We start from the raw sequence: 18955 nt of genomic DNA, 5'->3' as shown, positions 1-18955 counted from the left end.
AAGAGGGCTTTTTAACTTCTATCTTTGAAAAGTTATTAAGAAAGACAAGGATGATGTGACTTCATTTCTCTCCCCCCCCCCCCAAAAAAAAGATATTTGTGAGGAATCTAAAGCAGACTACGTTAAAGTTCACTCACATACACCCCCAGGAGTCGTCTTAATCCACTGTGCAGTCATTAATACTTCATACTGTTCCTGGGTTCATTTTTCTCTGGAGTTCATTCTCCAGTTTAACAGAATCAGTATAAAACCTGCCCACCTCTTCCCCACCTGCCCCCCTCCAGACAAATGAGATCATTCAATCGCTTAGTCACTAAAATATCATTCATGGTCTGGGACTTGCTTCAGATGTTATCACGCTCCTGCGGTGAACCTCAAAAGGATTTTCAACATGTACTGATTACATTATCCTGCAATTATACAAACCAGTTCAAGCCTTTAAAAATAAAAGATAGCCAAGTGAAAATATCCTTTGTGAAGCACAGCGCACGAACTGAAGGACATCTACAGTTGATAGTGGAAGATGTGCTTAACTTCAGTGTCTAACTTTCAGAACCCTAATACTGTATATATACCATATACCGTTACCATGACATGAAGGGAACCTTACTGGACCAGGGCATATGACGCTCAAACTCGTAGAACTAAATCGTCTTTTGTTAACGTGTGTTTGTTTTGCTCATTTTAAAGCAACAATTGGATTGGAAGAGGCCTGAAGAGTAAAGTTGAATGTACCCAATGTCTCCAAAACACAACCTCTGTTAAACCCGCACCTCCCAAATTTGCTTAGAAATTATTATTCCTGGATTTTTTTCGTTTGTATAAATCAAACATATGGACTTAATCTTACTGAGACGCGTTCACGCTGCAGTTCTGTTGTTGAAGTCTGTGAGGATAAGGTGATGAATTTGTGTTTGTCAGGTCATGAAGGTTTAGTATACTGTATTGCCTCCCCCATATCTTTACCTGAATGTTACAAATGTGATATAGAGGGGGGAGGTGCAGGTAGATATTTCCAGATCGGTGGCATAAATATATCAACTGTCAGACATTCGTCACACCTCCAAAAATCCAGTACCTTCCTCTTTAGCACCACTGTTGTATAGGAGCGTTTCTGTACAGTGCTTTTAGATTTGTTTGCATCAAGCTGATAAAAGTACCTTAAAGGATAATTCCAGTTTATTTCAACCTGCTGTGTTTTCCAATAACACAGTCTTTGTGTCTTTATGATTCATGAGAAGTTTTCAAGCTCCATTATAAAGATCCGGGGGAAACTAGGACACATGGAAAATGACGTATATTGGAACAAGCTGTGCGAGCTCCCCTCAGCCCTCCAACTGGAATTTGTTGTGATTCATCTCATATTCTCATGTCAGGACTGAGAGTTAGCACACAAACTAGCTGCCAGACGACCGTACATGAGTCAAACTGGCTGGTTAACCCAGGCGTTCTGCAACCGAGTACACATGACCCATGTATGTTATGGCAGCTATACTTGAGTGACACTTAGCAAATATTCTGATAAACTGCTGTAGAATTAATTGTTTTGGACTCTGTTTGTTAGTTGGGTGATTAATAAAAATGTGCATATTATTATGAAACCATGGTCATACATAGCAAGTTTTATTATAAGCTGCCTTCCTACAATTTTAGCCAATCCAGTGCATCACAATATTGATCGTGTGTGTGTGTGTGTGTGTGTGTATGTGTGTATGTGTGTGTGTGTGTGTGTGTGTGTGTGTGTGTGTGTGTGTGTGTGTGTGTGTGTGTCATGATAGACCCATGTATGGGGACATTGTCCTTGCCCTACTGCACTTGTTTATGTAGAAATCACTGCATTTTTTTGAAAAGGCTTGTGAGTTTTTGTTTACCTTTATCCGTATAACACAGTTGGTGAGCCACACTGGGTTCTACTTCAAGTAAAACTATTTTCAAATGAATTTCCGGGAAATGGATCCCAATTCATTCTGATATAATGTGAACAGCTCGGGAGTTTAATCTTATTAGGGTTCCAGGTATGGAACGTCAGTGCTTGTATGGTACTGACTGAACTGCTTCCATTTCATCGCTTAAGGAGAACATCAAGTTGCAGATAATAGGAGGCTGATAAGAATAGATAAATATGATAAGTAGTCTATCTGTCAAATACATTTGATTACACAGAGGACCTAATTTCTTTCTTTTCCTTTCTCCTGGCTTGTTGCCCACCCAAGTTCAGTCTACATTGCTCTCAGGGGCTCGTTCTCCCAGTTGAACCTAAACCGCTACTTACAAGCAGGCATGAGAGCGCCTGTCAGCCATCAGAGCTGTATTGTACTGTACTGTATCAGCTTCTGATTTGAATTTCATCCAGCTCTGGCTAAAACAGAAATCAAGCTCCTCTTAAGCACAACAGCTCGGAGACAAACAGAGCAACTGTAACCCCATTTGGCCTCTTTCTTTGTATGCAAAATCATGCTGGCAGTAAAGTGATAGGAGAGCTCACTTGAGCTGTCCTTATGTTGGAGTTTCCACTTTGTTTATTCCACCTCATTCTCCACAGAGAGAGTGGTTTTTCAAACCATTCCTTTTGACTCTCGTTATATGCACAGCAAAGATCTTGGTCTACTGCTTTCTCGGATCCTTCACCTCATTGTTTTTTGTTTGTTTTTTTGGGTTTTTTTTTTTTATATTCCTCATTTGCTTCTTTTGTCAACGTTGATGTCTTGGGTGTCGCCCCTCTGCCCTCTCACCGTGAACTTAGTGCTGCTGCACAATGTTGATAATTATCTCAGAGAAGCCTGGAGAGAAAAAGCTGCTCTGCACAACACTTCTTCTTTACCCTGAAATAAGCCCACAATAGCCATCACCCAGGAAATGGCACACACATACACACAAACATGCACACAATGCACTTAACACAAAAATTCACACACTAAATCCTTCTCAAACGCTCACATGCACCCCTAAAGCTTTTTGTGTGCCCCCCCATTTATATTTATACTATTAAAAATGTGCTGCCATGCACTAAAGCCCCCCTACACACACACACACACACACACACACACACACACACACAAAACTTCCATCACTGTCATGAGCCTCAGGAAAAACCTCTCAATCAGCCCAACAACAGATGACAGTGTCTACAATAAACCCCCATTAAAAGCTGAACATATGCACCGTCTTTCTCTTTGTCTTTGAAATCTCTTTTATTGACAAACCACACCTTGAAGACCTTGGAGGTTTTTAAACGTGGTTAGAAAAGGTCATGACATTCAGAAATGGCATTCTCTGTGGGGAAATGGCTTGGATGTCTAGCCGTTAAATAAGGTTAGTTCTATTGGCTCGATTTCCGAGCTGTTTGGCGTCCTCTGCATCGCTAAAGAATGTCAAACTTTACGCGAATACTTGATCCTGTCAGTGAAAGTTGAATCGGTGTGATATACTTGCTTAGGGGTTAAAGAGTGCAGGACATGCACCTACACTTGCAGTGTAGTACGTGCCGAGTGGCAGTGGTGGGATGCGTGAACGGATGTGTGCATTAGTGGCTAGGAGGCTGCTGCTGCTGCTGCTGCTGCTGCTGACAGTTAATGATACACTTCTTTATGCACATGCTCGCGCACTCACGCAGAAAAAACAAACCACCCGCACCCACACAAACACTTTTATGCATTCTGCAGAGCTCCCTGCTATCTCAGCGACTGGCTCTCATCCTCAGTTCTTCTTCTCATGCAACAGAGGAATTCAAATGCGAGTGCTTAAGGCTAAAGCCTCGAAGGCCTCAAATAGAAACCATTAACGCTTTATTATTCCCCAGGCTTTAAAGCTGATGAGTTATTCAAGGCTTTTGACAAGGATCCACCCTCTTTACATCTACTAATGATGAAGAAAGGTCACCGAACATGCTGAGACATGCCTTTGGCAAAATAACCTCGGGACCCAATACACCAAGGCTGATTGGCCTCAGAAGTGATAAACTGCCCCTTTTTTCTGCATTACTGTAACATCTTTAAAACAATCAATGGGCTGAGCTGCTCACAAGCCGCGGCTCTGTCACCACTGACACTGTTAATTAGTACTGAGGCGCTATTGTTTGAAAGGAGACGAGCGGATTACACCATTTTGCTTTACGTTTGTTATTGCTAATGTCGTCTAACATGGGGAGATCTTAGCAATGGTGGGAGTGTCCCAGCGGGCCCCCAGCCTCAGATCTGTATCCCAACATGGAACAGCAGAATAGGAGGAGGAATTAGGGGCAACATTACTCTCAATAGACCAGGTATCAAAAGAATATCCCCCTGATCCTTCATTTACATTTCTTTTTTATACATTATGTCAAATTTTTAATGTGCCTTGGTGTTTATTTGACATGTGATTGAATGGTGTGGGTTTTAAAATGACTGGAAACCCACCTCTTAGCTCAGTGTTAAACCAAACCTCAAATTAGTCTGAAAAAAATCACAGAGGATTTAAAAAAAAAACAACAACCAAGAATATTGTGGTTCACCCTATCAGCCATCAGAGTTTATTCTTTATTTTATGAATTAAGAAACAAATGTGCCACCCTCCAAAGCACGATTTTTCTTTCTTGCGTTGTTTTGCTTGAGGAGAATGTCTGTCCATTCAAGTGGAATATTGTAGTAAGCTGGATTTTGGTTTCTATCATTAAACCAATCAAAAACACCTTAATCGATTACTGTACACTTAACATAGATCTTTGTTTGACATCAGATTGACTGATTTTGTCTCCAGTGAGGTGAAACGATCATCGTTCATCGTCTTTAGTCAAACGGTCACGGAGGCATGAGCACGTATGCGGTTCTTTTTTTTTTCCTTTTTTTTTGTCTATGTCACTCTGTCATACATGCAATGACATTGTCACTTTGAAACAGTGCTTTATCGAAACACTTTAGCTTTGCAGAGAGGAGGTGATTCAATTAATATGGGTTCACTCTTCTCTCCACACATAAGACAAATTAACATCACCAGAGAAACCCAGTAATTGGACTCTGTGTCTTATTATATAACCAATAAAACAGCGTTTGCTAACTTGTCAGTGGAACTTTGATCATTATGTTTCAGACAGATGGTGTTAATTCCTTTCATACAGCTACTCGGTGACCCTGTACTTGTAGAAATGCCACATACTTGAAATAATCTTTCCGAGCTCACATCGACTGTCAAAAAAAGAAAAGCAGTGTGTCAGCTTGAGGATGAATACTGCGTGGAGAATGTGAATCCTTCTGCGTCAGGGTGTTATTTTAGTGGATGTATATATATTTGCTGCTCCCCGTATCCGGCTGAGTTGAGCCAAGGGTCAATCCACCAGTCCAATTTGTCAGTAAACACAGGCTCGTTCCCCTTTCGTGATCCCAGTCAATAATGTTTGACCTCGTGTAAAAAAAAAAAACCAGGAACACAAAGGCAGAGAGTTTGGTTCACACAGACTTGGGAGTAGTTGAATTCACTAGCAGACTCCAGAGGGAAAGAGCATGTGTCCCCATCAGCCGGTCTGATATTTATGCAACCATGAAAGTTGCACATCGATAGTGTGGTAGAGAGGATAAGCCCACAAAGGAAAGGCTAAAATGGATTTGGAGCAGAGGGGTGTGTGCGCAGGTGTAGATAACACTTGAAGGTACAATTTGAAGCTGATCTCAACAAGCTAATGCTTCATATTTCACACTCCAAATCAATAGGGGGCAGTGTATGACCAGAAAGATGGCACGTCCACCCTCATAAGAAGCAAGGATATGCTAACTTCTGAAGCATTAGGTGTCGAGTTTTTCGGTTGATTTTTCTTCACCTTTTGCTCAAACATGAATAGGGCCTTAGCAACCCACAGGGAATGTGTGGCAGAACTTCCTCAACTTTCTCTCAGCAGTTGCTGAAGATACATTCATGGTCTTTTGTTGGGTTGAAAACCTTTGAAGGACAAAGTAAAGAAAATGATTCTGCCATCAAGTCAGGTTTACAAAAAATAAAAGTAAACTTGTTCATGGTTATTTTAAAAGTACCAAATGAATTCAGTTATTTAACAACAATTTGTTTATGCCAACTGAATCACACAAAACAAAGGAAAAATGTTAGTATTAGCAACTGTAGCATTTGCCGTGTTCAAATGAACAACAACTTGTGCTTGCACCAGCTCTCACACAGCAGTCTGCTCTTGGTCTAGATTTTTCCCCCTTCCATGCTTTCTATTTCCTCCTAAACTCTTAGCTTCCTGATTCATCCACTTCCTCCGTATGCCTCAATAAAAGTTGCCTTGTCAGAATAAAAGCCTCTACACTTGATAATGGATTGGACAACATAAAAGGTGAGTGTGAAACTCAATTTACAAAGTCAAATTACATTCCGTTGCTCATCTGTAGACATAGGCTTAGGGGAGTGAGTCAAGAGTGGAGAACGGAGAAGAGCTGCTGAACACTAATGCTGCAGTGACTCACTCAGTGGGTTTACATGCACAGCTGCACTCCAGCTATGGTTTTGTCTGGATTGGGTCATTCAGCTGGACTGCTGTTGTTGTCCAGGTATACATGAAACCAAGGAAGAGTCCATTTACTGATGGGAGTATGTTTGCATCTGTAACCATTGGCGGCTCCCATATGCTGTCTGACCTTCCTCCAATTCATGTTTTAAGCCACAGGACAAGTTAGCAAGCAGCATGCTTGGCAGATTTGAATTCAAAACTGTAAAAGAAAAAATATAAGCTCCTCCAAAAGGACTCCGCTAATTTGGGGCAGATTAAAGCGTGTATGTAGATGTCTGAGTTTTTGATCTCAAGCATGTTTAAAGCCCGATTTCATTCAGACTAGCATATTTACGTGTTCTTTTAGAGTCTGTTTTTTTAATTCCAAAATACAATATTTTCCAAGATCATGTAAACACACTGATTCAGGAAAATGCGCCACTGCTAGTTTGTTGAAAAGAAAATGACCCCCTTACAAATTATACCATTTAGGTCTTTTTAAGGATCTGACACATTTCAGCATGAAGCGACATTATCTCCCTTTTCTTTATTCAAGCTAAATATCCGGTAGGGTTGCACACTTATTGTCATTGCACAGAGAGCACACACACAGCTCAGCACTTGTAAAGCATCTAAACACACTCACAGCAAATTGGATGTGCTTTGATATCATACTTAACTTTCAAATGCACCCATTGTTTTATATTGCAGTCAAAACATGGGCAGCATTTATGGTGCATCAAACCGCCTCGATACTTAAGAAATGCTACAAAAAGCAGGGCTGCACCTTACAATCATTGTATTTATTAAATCCATCCATCCATCCATTGTCTACTGCTTATCCTGTTAAGGGTCGCGGGGGGGGGGGGGTGGAGCCTATCCCAGCAGGTTTCGGGTGAGAGGCGGGGTTCACCCTGGACAGGTCGCCAGTCCATCTCAGGACCAACACATAGAGACAGACAACCATTCACACTCACAGTCACACCTACAGTCAATTTAGAGTGTCAATCAGCCTCGTCCTCTCTTGATGTCTTTGGACTGTGGGAGGAAGCTGGAGTACCAGAGAGAACCCACACAGGAACAGGGAGAACATGCAGACTCCACACAGAAAGATCCTGAGCCCGAGCCGGGAACTTTCTTGCTGTGAGGCGACAGTGCAAACCACTGCACCACTGTGCCGCCCATTTATTAAATCATATCCTGAATATTTTCTTGATTGTTTTGTTTATACAAATATTAGATAATAGTTCAAATGGCTGCTATATTTTCCCAGAAGAAAAACATTTGAGAGCTTAAACAGCAGTCTGCCAGGTCCGTGCTGTTTATGTATGACTATAGATGTTATGATCAATGTATATCACCTCCCCCTCATCAAACAGAATCATTCAGCCACGGTTGTCTGTGATTTTGAAAGCACATGGCAAAATTAAAAGAAATGAAACATTTCAGTAATCAGAAAATACATACATATGTTGTAATCCTGTGAAATGGGAAAAAAAAAGTAATTCAACATTATACGCTAACATTAAATATCAATTATTCTCATTTGTACAGGGGATATGGAACAGACAACTATGCAAACAAGTTGTTTGGGAGAAAAAAAAACAAACTCAAAATTTGTGAGGATGACCCAGCTGGCATATCACCATGTCTACAGTGATATCCCAGCTTCCTGGCAGATAAGAAAACTGACGTATCACAAAAGACAGGCCTGCAACGAAAAAGAGTGATAAAGAGAAATGGAGCTTCGCCTGTCCATGGATGACTAGAAGCATCTGAAGAAGAAGTGACTGTTGCAGCAAGGAACTTAACTTTCTATAATTCTATAAGAAAATAAGAAAGCTGCACTGTTATATCAGTCACTGGCAACTGTAGCTTTTTATTTATTTTTTTTATAAATTCCTGCCTTATCAACTCTTACAGAACACATATTGTGAAACTCATCTTCATGTAAGCTCAAAATTCCTTTATGCCAAAGAATGTGTGGATATGTTTGATTTGCTGTCACACAACCTGCTGGTGGTTTGAATGATTCCTGATTTGGTTTTTAAAAGCCCTGGTTCTAATTTAACCATTTTTTTCCCCTGTTTCTATTTGAAGAAAATGCTTGAATCCCGTCTGAGGTGAGCTCGTAAAAATGTCCGAAAAATAGGATTGATGTAGCATATCATCGCCTTCTTAAAATTATCAGAAAACACCAAAAAAAAAAGAAACTGGACACTAAACATCATGAGGAGTTGTTTTGACAAAAAAAAAATTGTCAAAAAATGACTTAGGCAATTATTTTAAGAAGGTGACGTTATGCCAAGTAAACTCTTAGTTTCCTCTTTAAATTTTCTGCGTTTGTAGTTTATGACTTAGTCTTTAGCCTCTTTAGTGTAGCCGTTCTCCAGGACGACAGACGGAGGCTATTAAGAATTAATTAACAGCACCACAATTAGTCTTCTAGTTTCAGTATAAAAGAGATGGATTCTCATTCCAGGCCTGAAGTCTCCCAAAGCTACACACGTCAAGAGGCTCTTGCAGCTCTCCACTGTTTTGTTATTTTGTTTTGTGCTGTTTTTCATTGTTCATTAACTGCAGCAGGAGACGCTGGAAGCTTGTGGGTGATGGTATCCAGTTCTGAGACCTTAAACCGCTAACCTTGCTGCGTGAATTAGAGAGGAAGTTGCTGGCACTCTCAAACCGTAGTTTGCTATTGTGTGTTGTATGAGAGGCAGGTCTGCTAAATCAACGTCACTCACTTCAGGACAATATAGCTTTTATCTGAACCTCCCGCAGGCAGTCGGCAACAAGGTGGCGGGTAGAGACTGGAATTCATTCACTGCCTCAGGTTCTGTCTTGGCATAATAAAGGAATATTTCATGTGTGACACTCACACAGCCTATGGGCATATAAAGCCGACTTTGACTTAGCAATAATTAACATAAACATATGGTGCGCTCCTCCATTGAATTGTGACTCTCCTCCATGCATCCTCAAGTCTTCCTCAGTTAGATATAATCCACTGCACATGCTAATCACTTGGCAATTGATTTGGTCGGCCCTTTTTGGTCCAACAAATTCTGTAAACCACCAAATTGATCTGAGAGAAATCAATTAACAGCTCACGGTAGGTAAACATAGGGGGGGGGGGGGGGGGGAACCCAACTATGGATTGTTGTGCATACAGTATGACCATCTGAGCAAATTCTGGCTGCAGCACCTGTGTATTGTGCAGCCAGGCTCGAGCTTGAGTAAATTCCAGTCAGCTTCAAGTTGCCTCAGGTGATCTGTGATAGCCAGGCGGTCCGCCGTGATAAAGTTATCTTCTATCAATCAAGAGGAAAATACACTTAACCCTCAACATTCAGGCCTGCTGTGTTATCAGCACCATAATGGAAATTGATAAAAGAGAGCTGTCTTATCATAATCCTACATACATAACAGCAGGGAATTGCTATTTTAGGAGTCTGCAGCCGAAGGAGATGGGTGAAAAGAAGGGCAGGAGAGAGAGGCTTGCCTCCTGGTCCCAGATCAGATATTATCAGGCCGTATTGATGAAGCAACTCATGGAGCATGCAAGTAGCATCGGCTCATTATTGGACATTCCTCATAACTGGCCAGATTGTCGCTGTCATCGTGGTAGTGGTGGTGGGGGGGTGTGTGCCAGAACTAAGCAGCAGCTGACTCAGCGAAATCCTTGTGCCAGCAGCAGGACTGTACAGAAATAAAACCCTGATAAGCATTAAAAAGTGAGAGAGGGAGGGGGGAGCAAGAGAGAGAGAGAGAGAGGGCGAGGGGAATTATTTGTGAGAGTGGGCATGAGAGGTCCAAATATGAGAGGGAGATTATTAGAGGCAGAGTGAAGGAGGGAGGGGGGGGGACTGAGACTGCATGAACTTGCTACATGCTGACACTATTTGTTTGAGTCCCTGTGCATTTTATTAAGCCTCTAAAATTAAACAGAGTCAAAGTCATAAAGTAATTATGCTTGTGGAAGTGCTCTGATTAAAAATGCAGCTCTTTTTTTTTGGTTTTGTTTTGTTTATTCCCGCAATGTGCTGATGCGGATTTACCCTCTTGATTTAGAGAGAAATTCATAAAACTTTTTTTTTTAAATGGAGATTTACCCATCAGACGTGCATATAAAGTACATCATTTGCGAGCTCGTGGATTTTCCTCCCTAAAGCGTGTCCTTGAATTGATAGGTGCAATAAACATGTGTGTAGGTCACTCTGCAATTTTTGATTCCCTGAAATGCCAGACTCATAACGTGGCCGTTCACTTCGAATAAAAGGCAGCGTGTTTGGTAGAGGGGGGAGAGAGAGGGGATGGAGAGGGTGATCCATTATGAAACAGGACGGTATCTGTAAAGAGGGAACGTCTCTTGTATTGGGATTCCTGCTGATCTCACTGTCCTGAAAGTTCTCTCGCGTCCAGATACCTCATAGAGGTGTTGATGAAGTCAGGCTTAATGCTGCCAGCAAACGAGAGCCTGCAGCTCTCTCACTAAGCTATCAGCTGACCCATCTCTCACTCATTCAGCCAGACACTGATGCTCAGCGGAGCTATTACACCCCCACACCACCCCAAAAGAAAAAAAAAGCATTCAGCTGGGTGTTGATCACCAACAGGTACTAGGATGTAGAGGGAAGGAGGGAGAGCTGGGATGAGTATATGGCAGCACTGGGAGGCAGAGGAGGGTAAATGATCTCTGAAGGCCATCTTATTAATGGAGGCTTTTCATTACTTGCACTAATGTAGATGATTGGTGGGGCTAATGAGCTTGAAGGTCCGTCTGAATGAGGGCTCTGAGGAACAGCGTGTGTGTGTGTGAGATGATCATAGTGGGAGACAAAGGTGATGAGTCTTGAACATCATATCTGGCCATGATGAACATTTTGCTTGTACAGGAGCAAGAGGAATAGATATGGGTGGTGGGGGTGGGGGGTGAAAAAATGGATGAATGAGCTGATGGGTCGAAAGTTAAATGTTCACCGACTCAATATGGCAGGCCGCTACAGGCAAGAGGGTACGAGATGGATTGTGGAGGGGGACGGGTGTGTTTCAGCGTTAGTGGACTGAAGTGAGGTAAGGCACGGAAAATGTCTCCATCGTGTTTTGTGAAGCGCCTGCACCGTTGGCGTCACGTGGAAGACGATGAGGCACGGCCCAGTCTCTGAAGGCCGCTCACATCAAACCTCCTAAGTGGTGAATGATATTCTATTTAGAGCACACCCGTGCACACCCTTGAGTCAAAAAAAACCAAACATCTTTCAGCATTTGCTGTTGTGCATCAAAGAGTTAAAGACACCCCCGGTAGCTGCTGTGAACCCTCCATGTAGGGGATTTAGCCCGATATATAGCGTGGTGTGTATAGGATCAGTTCTGGCTCAGGAGTGTCTCATATGGGCTCTCTCAGGGGAGCTGCAGGGGGGGAGGACCAGAGGCCACTGATTGATGGTCAAGGACACTGAACCCCTCCCCCCACCCCACAGCTCAGAGGAGCCCATCTCTGAAGCAATGTCCTCGGGGAGATTGGGATGCTGCCTGGCTGGCTGGCTGGCTGGCTGCCGTGTGTGCGGTGCTCGTGACAGCCTGCTCGGAGGATACAACCAACTCAAGGGATGAATCATCCACTCAACGACAAATGACTGAATTTGAAACTTAATCCAATACAAACACATGAGGGATTTTCTACTATTCTTCTTGCTTCCTGCATTTTCACATGTGACACATGTATGAAGCTTAAGCGTAGAAAGCGAAGGGGGGGAGGGGATTTCTGGCTGGAGCGCGTTTCAGAAACCTTACGAAACCCAGTATGCGTGACTATTAAAGGTCTCCAGAGGACCCGCGCGCTGCTAATGAATGAATGAATGATGACGTTCCTGTGAATTACAGCACATTGCATAACACTGGAGATGGTACTCAATACAAACCCCCGCATGGAGTGTTGCTGTTGCATATTTCAGTATGATTCATTATCTGTGTCAACAGTGACTGAGGTTCAGGGCCTTAGCATTTGTTGTGCATATGATATGTGGGTGACAAAACTGCTGTCGATGGAGATTTAGGAGGGATAAGGGGGAGGGAAGAAGGACAAGAGAGGGAGGGAGAGAGAGAGTCTGGCTCGTAGTCCCAGCAGACTATTTAAAGCTGATGGCTCAAGTCCAGAATCAGAGGAGAGAAGCAGGGATTGTTATTTTCATATGACTTTGCCTAATACTGGGGAGGCTTTATTTTTTCATTTCAGTTCTGTTGCAAAACAGTAATTGAAGCATATCGCTTTCATCTCCACTTATCTCGTCCGCTCCTCTCCCTTCGGAGCTCCCGCTTGTCTTCCCGCCGTTTGTGCACCTTGACATTGTTGGTTTCTCTATGATATATTGTCTGGCGTGGTTTCCACTTCATTGTAGCTGGATGCTGATGTACATGGCAATTAAATTCAAACCCCAAAGAGGTAGAGCTCAGTCAACCCCCCCACCGCCATCACCACCAACACCGCCCCCACCCTTCCTCCGCCTCCGCCTCCGCCACTGCCGCTGCCTCGCTCACGCACCCCTTTCAATCACTGTCTTTTTTCGCAGCCCTCTTTTTCCTTTGATTTCCCCTTCTTCTACCCTCCTGTATCTACCTCTTTTTTCCCTCTTTCTCCTATTCTCTCTCTGTCTGTCTGTGTCTTTCCCCTCCTATTCCCTTCATGTTAATAGGCAGAGTAATGGCGTTGCTGGCAGTTCCTGGTTGGGGAGTTAATTAAAATGGCAAGTTACATCCCACACAGTCAAAACAATGGAGGCCACTGCTTTTTTTTTCTCCACTGTGTCACAAGGAGATATTAAACAAGCTGAAATCAAGCGACCCGCTAACACAGACAATCCCCCCCCCAACTGCACTTAACACTTCTTAACACTTCCCTGCTGAAGCACCAGTGGCTTTTTACTGTTCCACTCAACATTAGCAGGGATGCAGCCATCACCCCGTCACCTCCCTGAACCGCTGCATGAAAAGCACTACAAGATATTAATGAGATGATTACTGCAGCGTTTTGAACTGAGCCAGAATTTCTTCGCTGACACTGATCAGATGAGAAACACAAGAAGGGAAAATAGCAGGATCTGCCTATTCCCTACTCAGCACCACCACACACAAACTTAAACACACACACACACACACACACACACACACACATGCATGCATTCCAAATGATAATGCGTGGTTCGCACAATGCAGAGCACTCAGGCTCCGGCAACAGTGGGCCGGCTGAGCAGGACAGGAGCTGTTGCCATGGTTACCATTTTCGGCTCGCTCTCACAAGCCCAGGAAAACTGTCATTATCCTGTATTTTCGATAGGAGGAGAGAGGGAGAAAGAGAGAGAGAGAGGGGTGTAAAGAGAGAGAAAGAGGTTGAGAGGGGAGACAAAGATAGAAAAGAAGCTACAAGGAGAAAGTAGCTGCAGTTCACCAGGGCCACCTATGCATCCAACAAACACATTATCAAAATTTGCACCCATTTGTGCTCCTCAGTTCACCCCCCCACCCCCACCCCCCCTTTCTGCCTGTCAGACCAGCTTTAGTTTTCACTCTAATAGGTAAACAACTTCAGTAGGGACACACAATGCTTGAAAATATCAGGTAAAAGCATCACTGTCAGTTGATAATAGGGTGTGTGTGTGTGTGTGTGTGTCTTTTTCTGGCATCTCTTGTGAAAATTGCCACCAATAAGCTATTATGTTGGTTAAAAAAGATCAATCTCTGTGTCGTCGTATTTATTTCAACACAAACACACACAGACACACACACGTACACACTCACACTCATGCCACTCGGATGACAACCACCCAGGTCCTTAATGAAAAAAACACACTAGTTATAAAAGGAACAATTCCCTCCTTCAAAACATCTCTAAACCTATAACCTGAAAAACTGTACATTCAGATTGCATTGTATCCAGTAAATGTGTGTGTGTGTGTGTGTGTGCGCACTTTTGCTGTGCTTGTGTACGAGTGTTTGTGCAACGTGAGGTCCACATCAGAGGAGTTACAATGTGAACTAATTACATGGCCGTGTAAATAGAAGCACCCTGCTGATATGGGCATTGCACCACATGATTTCCCCTGGTGGAGCAGAGCTTGTTTGCACCGCCTTACTGTACTGTAGTTTGTGTGTGTGTGTGTGTGTGTGTGTGTGCGCGCACATGTGCCTGTGCCTATGTGACCTGTGCATGCTTGCGTTCACGTTTGTGTGAGCTGTAACCTGTGGTCTTTGCTGTATTGAGCTCCACACTAGAGGAGCGTGTGTGTGTGTGTTTGTGTCTGTGTTGAGGAGGTAGAGTAGCCCCTCCAAATGAAAGGCTGCCCTCTCTGCCTGTCTGACGCAGCTCTCCTGAGAGGCCTGTTCATATTACTGTCGCTGTCTGCTGGTCAGAGAAACACAAACAGGAGAAAACAAAGCAGCTCTCGATAAGAAAGAGGAGAAAAGACCTTGTGTGGCCCTCATCTATTCTCCTCCACTACTGATAGCTTTTGTCCTGTCTCACTAATTCACTGCTTCTCAAACTTTTGTCTCACGTCCCTCTGAAGCACTAACACTCAACCTTTATCAGCCACTGGGGAAGTGATTCGTTTACAAAACATCATCAGGATCTAAATTTTAGACAGACTCTGGCCTGATTATGGGTTTTTGTGTTGTTACAGTGTGTAAGGTGTCATTGCACATCAACTAGCTCGTATGCAGGAAGCTGCTTCTTGCTAGTATAACATCACCACCCCACCCCACCCCCGCCAACTAAGTTCCACTCAAGCACTATCATTTGATTTGAGAGACTGAACTGACTGAACCACTTGACCTGTTGGATCCACTAACTAGTTGTTTTTCAGGATAAACGTTGAGAAGTACAATTTGCAGCCAATCCCAACAAGCTAGTACCTCATATTTCACATCAATAGGGGGCAGCATATTAGAAGAAAAATAAAGAAACGCTACCTTTCTTAGCATCGACCTCCCAAATTCAACTAGTTGATTCATATTCCCCTCTCCAGTTTCCCCTGTCGCCAGATTTTCAAGAGCTGCGTGAAGAGATGCCCATCCTTCTGGGCCACAGTGACTCACTGTCGCCCCCCCACAGTAAGAAAGCGATACTGTTAAGACAGACTGATGTTAGCCTGCTCAAGCTCAAACTCACACTCAACAAATTATACCATAAAATGAAATAACATGATGAGATGATAAAATACAACTTCTATCAAACATTGAATCAGTGTTTCCTCATGTTTTGACTTGTATGCCAAATACAAAAAAGAAAAACTGTTTGATTTTATGTTTAAACTTGAATCCAAAAATTCCAAAAAGAGTTTCAGTCTTTTGTGTATTCATAATCCATGTGTTTTTATCTGATTTTGATGATCATCCATCGACAGCATACAGATCAACATTTGTTTTGAAAATTTAAACTGACTTGATAAATGATTTCCATGCTGGAGGAAAACCTTAATGTGAGAAGATGGGCCGGTTTGATGACAAGAACTTTCGATGCTTTAACCAAATATCGCTTCTGTACTATAACATGTGTCTGATTTCTTTCTTTTTTATTAATTCTACTCCCTTTCGCGTTTTCCGAGAGTGAGGCACCAAAGTACGATGGTGTGCGGCTGAAATAGAAAAGTACCACCCCGACTAATGAGAGCTTCTCTTGTTTCCCGCCCACAGCGCCCCACACTGCACCCTATGGGAGCACAGGAAGCGCGCACGTCCTGCTGGCCTGCCGATACCTGGTCCTGGCTCTGTCCTCCTTCATCAGCGTGTACTAGCAGAGGCCAGCCGAGACACAATGACTGTCGAGAGCATTTATGAATCCTTTTTGACATTGCGGATGGCTGGAATCCACTCTGGTGCAGTTTGAAAAGCAAAGAGGGAAAATAATCAGTGTTTCTTTATGTGAGGAACTTTTTCTTTTCTTTTCTTTGCTTTTTTTTTTTTTTTGGTGATATTTCTGTCGTGTAAATACTATGATGTTTTTTTTTTTTATTCTAATTATTATTATTTCTTCTCGCTGCGGTTTCATTTCTTTTCCCAATGATGGATCAATGCCCCCCCCTGCCCCCCCCCCTTTCCACCTCCAATCATATTGAAGCTCACCCTCCACCCCTTTCCCCCCACCCTCCCCCCTTTCCTATCACTTCCAAATGATTTTACTTTTCAAGCCTCTTTCGTTGGGAGATGATGGCGCAGAATTGATATTTTCATCTGTTTTTCTACACGGCTAAAAAGAAACAATTGTGCCAAGTCTCTCGGTTCACAGAATTACAATACCAATGTTGTATTGAATGTATTATTATGGGTTGTTAGAAAGGGAAGACATTTAGATTCCTAAAAATACACATTTTAATTATGGTGATGTAATTAAAAATACACAGAGAAAAAAAAAAGTGAAAAACAAAAGAACAAAAAAGGCAGGTTTTTTTTTTTTGTTTTGTTTTCTTTTCTTTTCTTTTCTTTAGTTTACCAGGACCTTTATTGTCATGGTCAGTAGGTGGATGAACAGTGTTGAAGGTGTGTGCTTTGTTGTGTTCTGAAATGAGTCTTTCAGTTTTTACGCCTGCCGAACAGCTCTGATCAGGCAGCCGTCACAGTAGCAAAGTATAATGTATTGTACCTTTATATTTTAATATAGCGTAGGCTTCTGTTTGAAAGTGGGACCAGCTTTTTCTCATTCAACCAAGAACATTAACACAGTCCATGACTCTGTACAGGATGAAGGGAGGAACGTCTCGCCCCCCCCCCCCCCCATTCTTTCTTGAAAATATAAATACTTTTTTTTTCTTTTTGTTTTTCAGCGAGACCGCATTTGTGAATGTTGTTGCAATGAAGAAAAAAAAAAGCACAAACAGTTTGCTTTTCTTCTTCGAGACGAGATGAGGTGGGTCGTTGTCCCCTGAAGGCGTCCGAGCGGGTGTTTTGTCTCTGAATTTGCTGTGTAACTACTGATGATCATCCTCCGGCCAAAAAAAACCCGCAGCTGTTTACTGTCACTTGTATTATTTTTTATTTTTTATTTTATTTTTTGGCATGATACTTAGATAATGCATTCTGGGAAAGACGTGCTATGCAGCACTGTACTGTTTTTCCTTTTTCTTTTACAAACTGAATTATATTACAGTATATATAAATATATATATATACAATATTACAGTTTTACAGTATTATTTGTTCTAATGGTGTATAACAAAATGGAAATCCAGAGAGCCAAAGGCCATTTCATAAATTTTGGCGACCGTGTCAAAATATGACGGCGTAAGAAAGAGATTTCAACAGAGATCATGTTGTTCCTCCACAACTTTAATTCTAAGCATCGTAATATTGAAACGTGCTAATCACTAAAAGTTACACATCCACAGGTTCAGTTCAGCAGAGCTCAAACTGAATAAAATCATGCAGTTTATGGCGTTTTCTTTTGTTTGTTTTGTTTTCTTTCCTTCACTGAATCCAACCACATCCAAAACTCCAAGCCAAACGTGATTCCTTTCGGAGTGGCATATTCATCCTCAAGTATCTTCAATCCACGGTGTAAACAAAGATACTGCAATGCCTTAATAGTTACCATGACATTCAAATTTACTTCCCCAGATGTGGAGCTTCACTAAATAGGACATTTGTTTGACTTGAATGTTCATAAATCATTCGCTGACTGAAACTTTCCAATTTGCCAATGTAGTCAGTGAAAAAAAAAAAAAAGAGTTGTCTGGCTCTCCCAGGTATTTTCAAATATTGATACAAATTTCAATATTTTTTGTCTGTTTTTTTTTTGTTTCTTTGTTTGTTTTGTTTTTGTTTTTGTTTTGTTTTTTTGCGAGCCTTTTTTGGGTTCGGATTGTGTTGCATTTTAAACGAACAGTAGCCCAGTATTCGCTCAGTATTTTCACATGAACTTGAAACTGCAAACCTTTAGAGAAATAGCCATGGCAGTTAAAAGACTTAAAGCACAAACACTGTTCTTACTTTTTACATTTTTGTTCTTGTGGTTTTTATTTATTTTTTTCCTCTTTTTTTCGTGGTGATTTGTTCAAAGGTCTGCTGAACCTTGGTTTTGACTTGTTCTCTCTCAGCTTGTTTTACAAAAATGAGGAAAAATAACTGCACCCTATGATCTTGTTTAAATGTGAAGGTATAATGAAAAATGGGTCAGAAGTATATATATTTATTCACTTCCTTTATGAAAACAATGTATAAAAGGAAAAAAACATTTGAAACATGTAAAACTGGTTATGTGACATTTATTTGAATGAGACACACAGTATGGCATAGTTTATAATGTTGTCCGGTTCATTTCCATGCCGTAACTGACTTTTTTTTTCTTTTTTTTTGTTCTCCCTTTTCTTTTCTTTTTTTTTTTCAGACGGCTTATTGAAAAGAGCAAAGTTTGCGATCAAATTACCTTCTTTTTTTTCTTTTTTTTTGGGGAAACAGAGAGGGCGTGAACCAATAATATAACAGTATTATAGAACAGAATCAATGTGTGTATAT

The 18955-nt window shown here is 41.9% G+C and overlaps 1 protein-coding gene across 1 annotated transcript in view; it reads left to right on the top strand.

The window, feature by feature from the left end:
* negr1 (neuronal growth regulator 1) overlaps window positions 1-16520 on the top strand; it is a 147842-nt gene extending 131322 nt beyond the window's left edge. Inside the window, exon 7 of the mRNA XM_086225451.1 lies at window positions 16142-16520. Coding sequence (XP_086081577.1) covers window positions 16142-16242 — 101 coding nt within the window. The 3' untranslated portion in view covers window positions 16243-16520. The remainder of the gene's footprint in view (window positions 1-16141) is intronic.
* The last annotated feature ends 2435 nt before the right edge of the window (window positions 16521-18955 follow it).

The sequence above is a fragment of the Aulostomus chinensis genome, chromosome 14 (genome assembly GCF_037954235.1).
Source record: "Aulostomus chinensis isolate RoL2024-O1b breed Wild chromosome 14, RoL_Achi_v1.0, whole genome shotgun sequence".
Taxonomy (NCBI): domain Eukaryota; kingdom Metazoa; phylum Chordata; class Actinopteri; order Syngnathiformes; family Aulostomidae; genus Aulostomus; species Aulostomus chinensis.
Note: the sequence above shows the minus strand (reverse complement) of the source record. Positions and strands in the feature narration are given on the sequence as shown.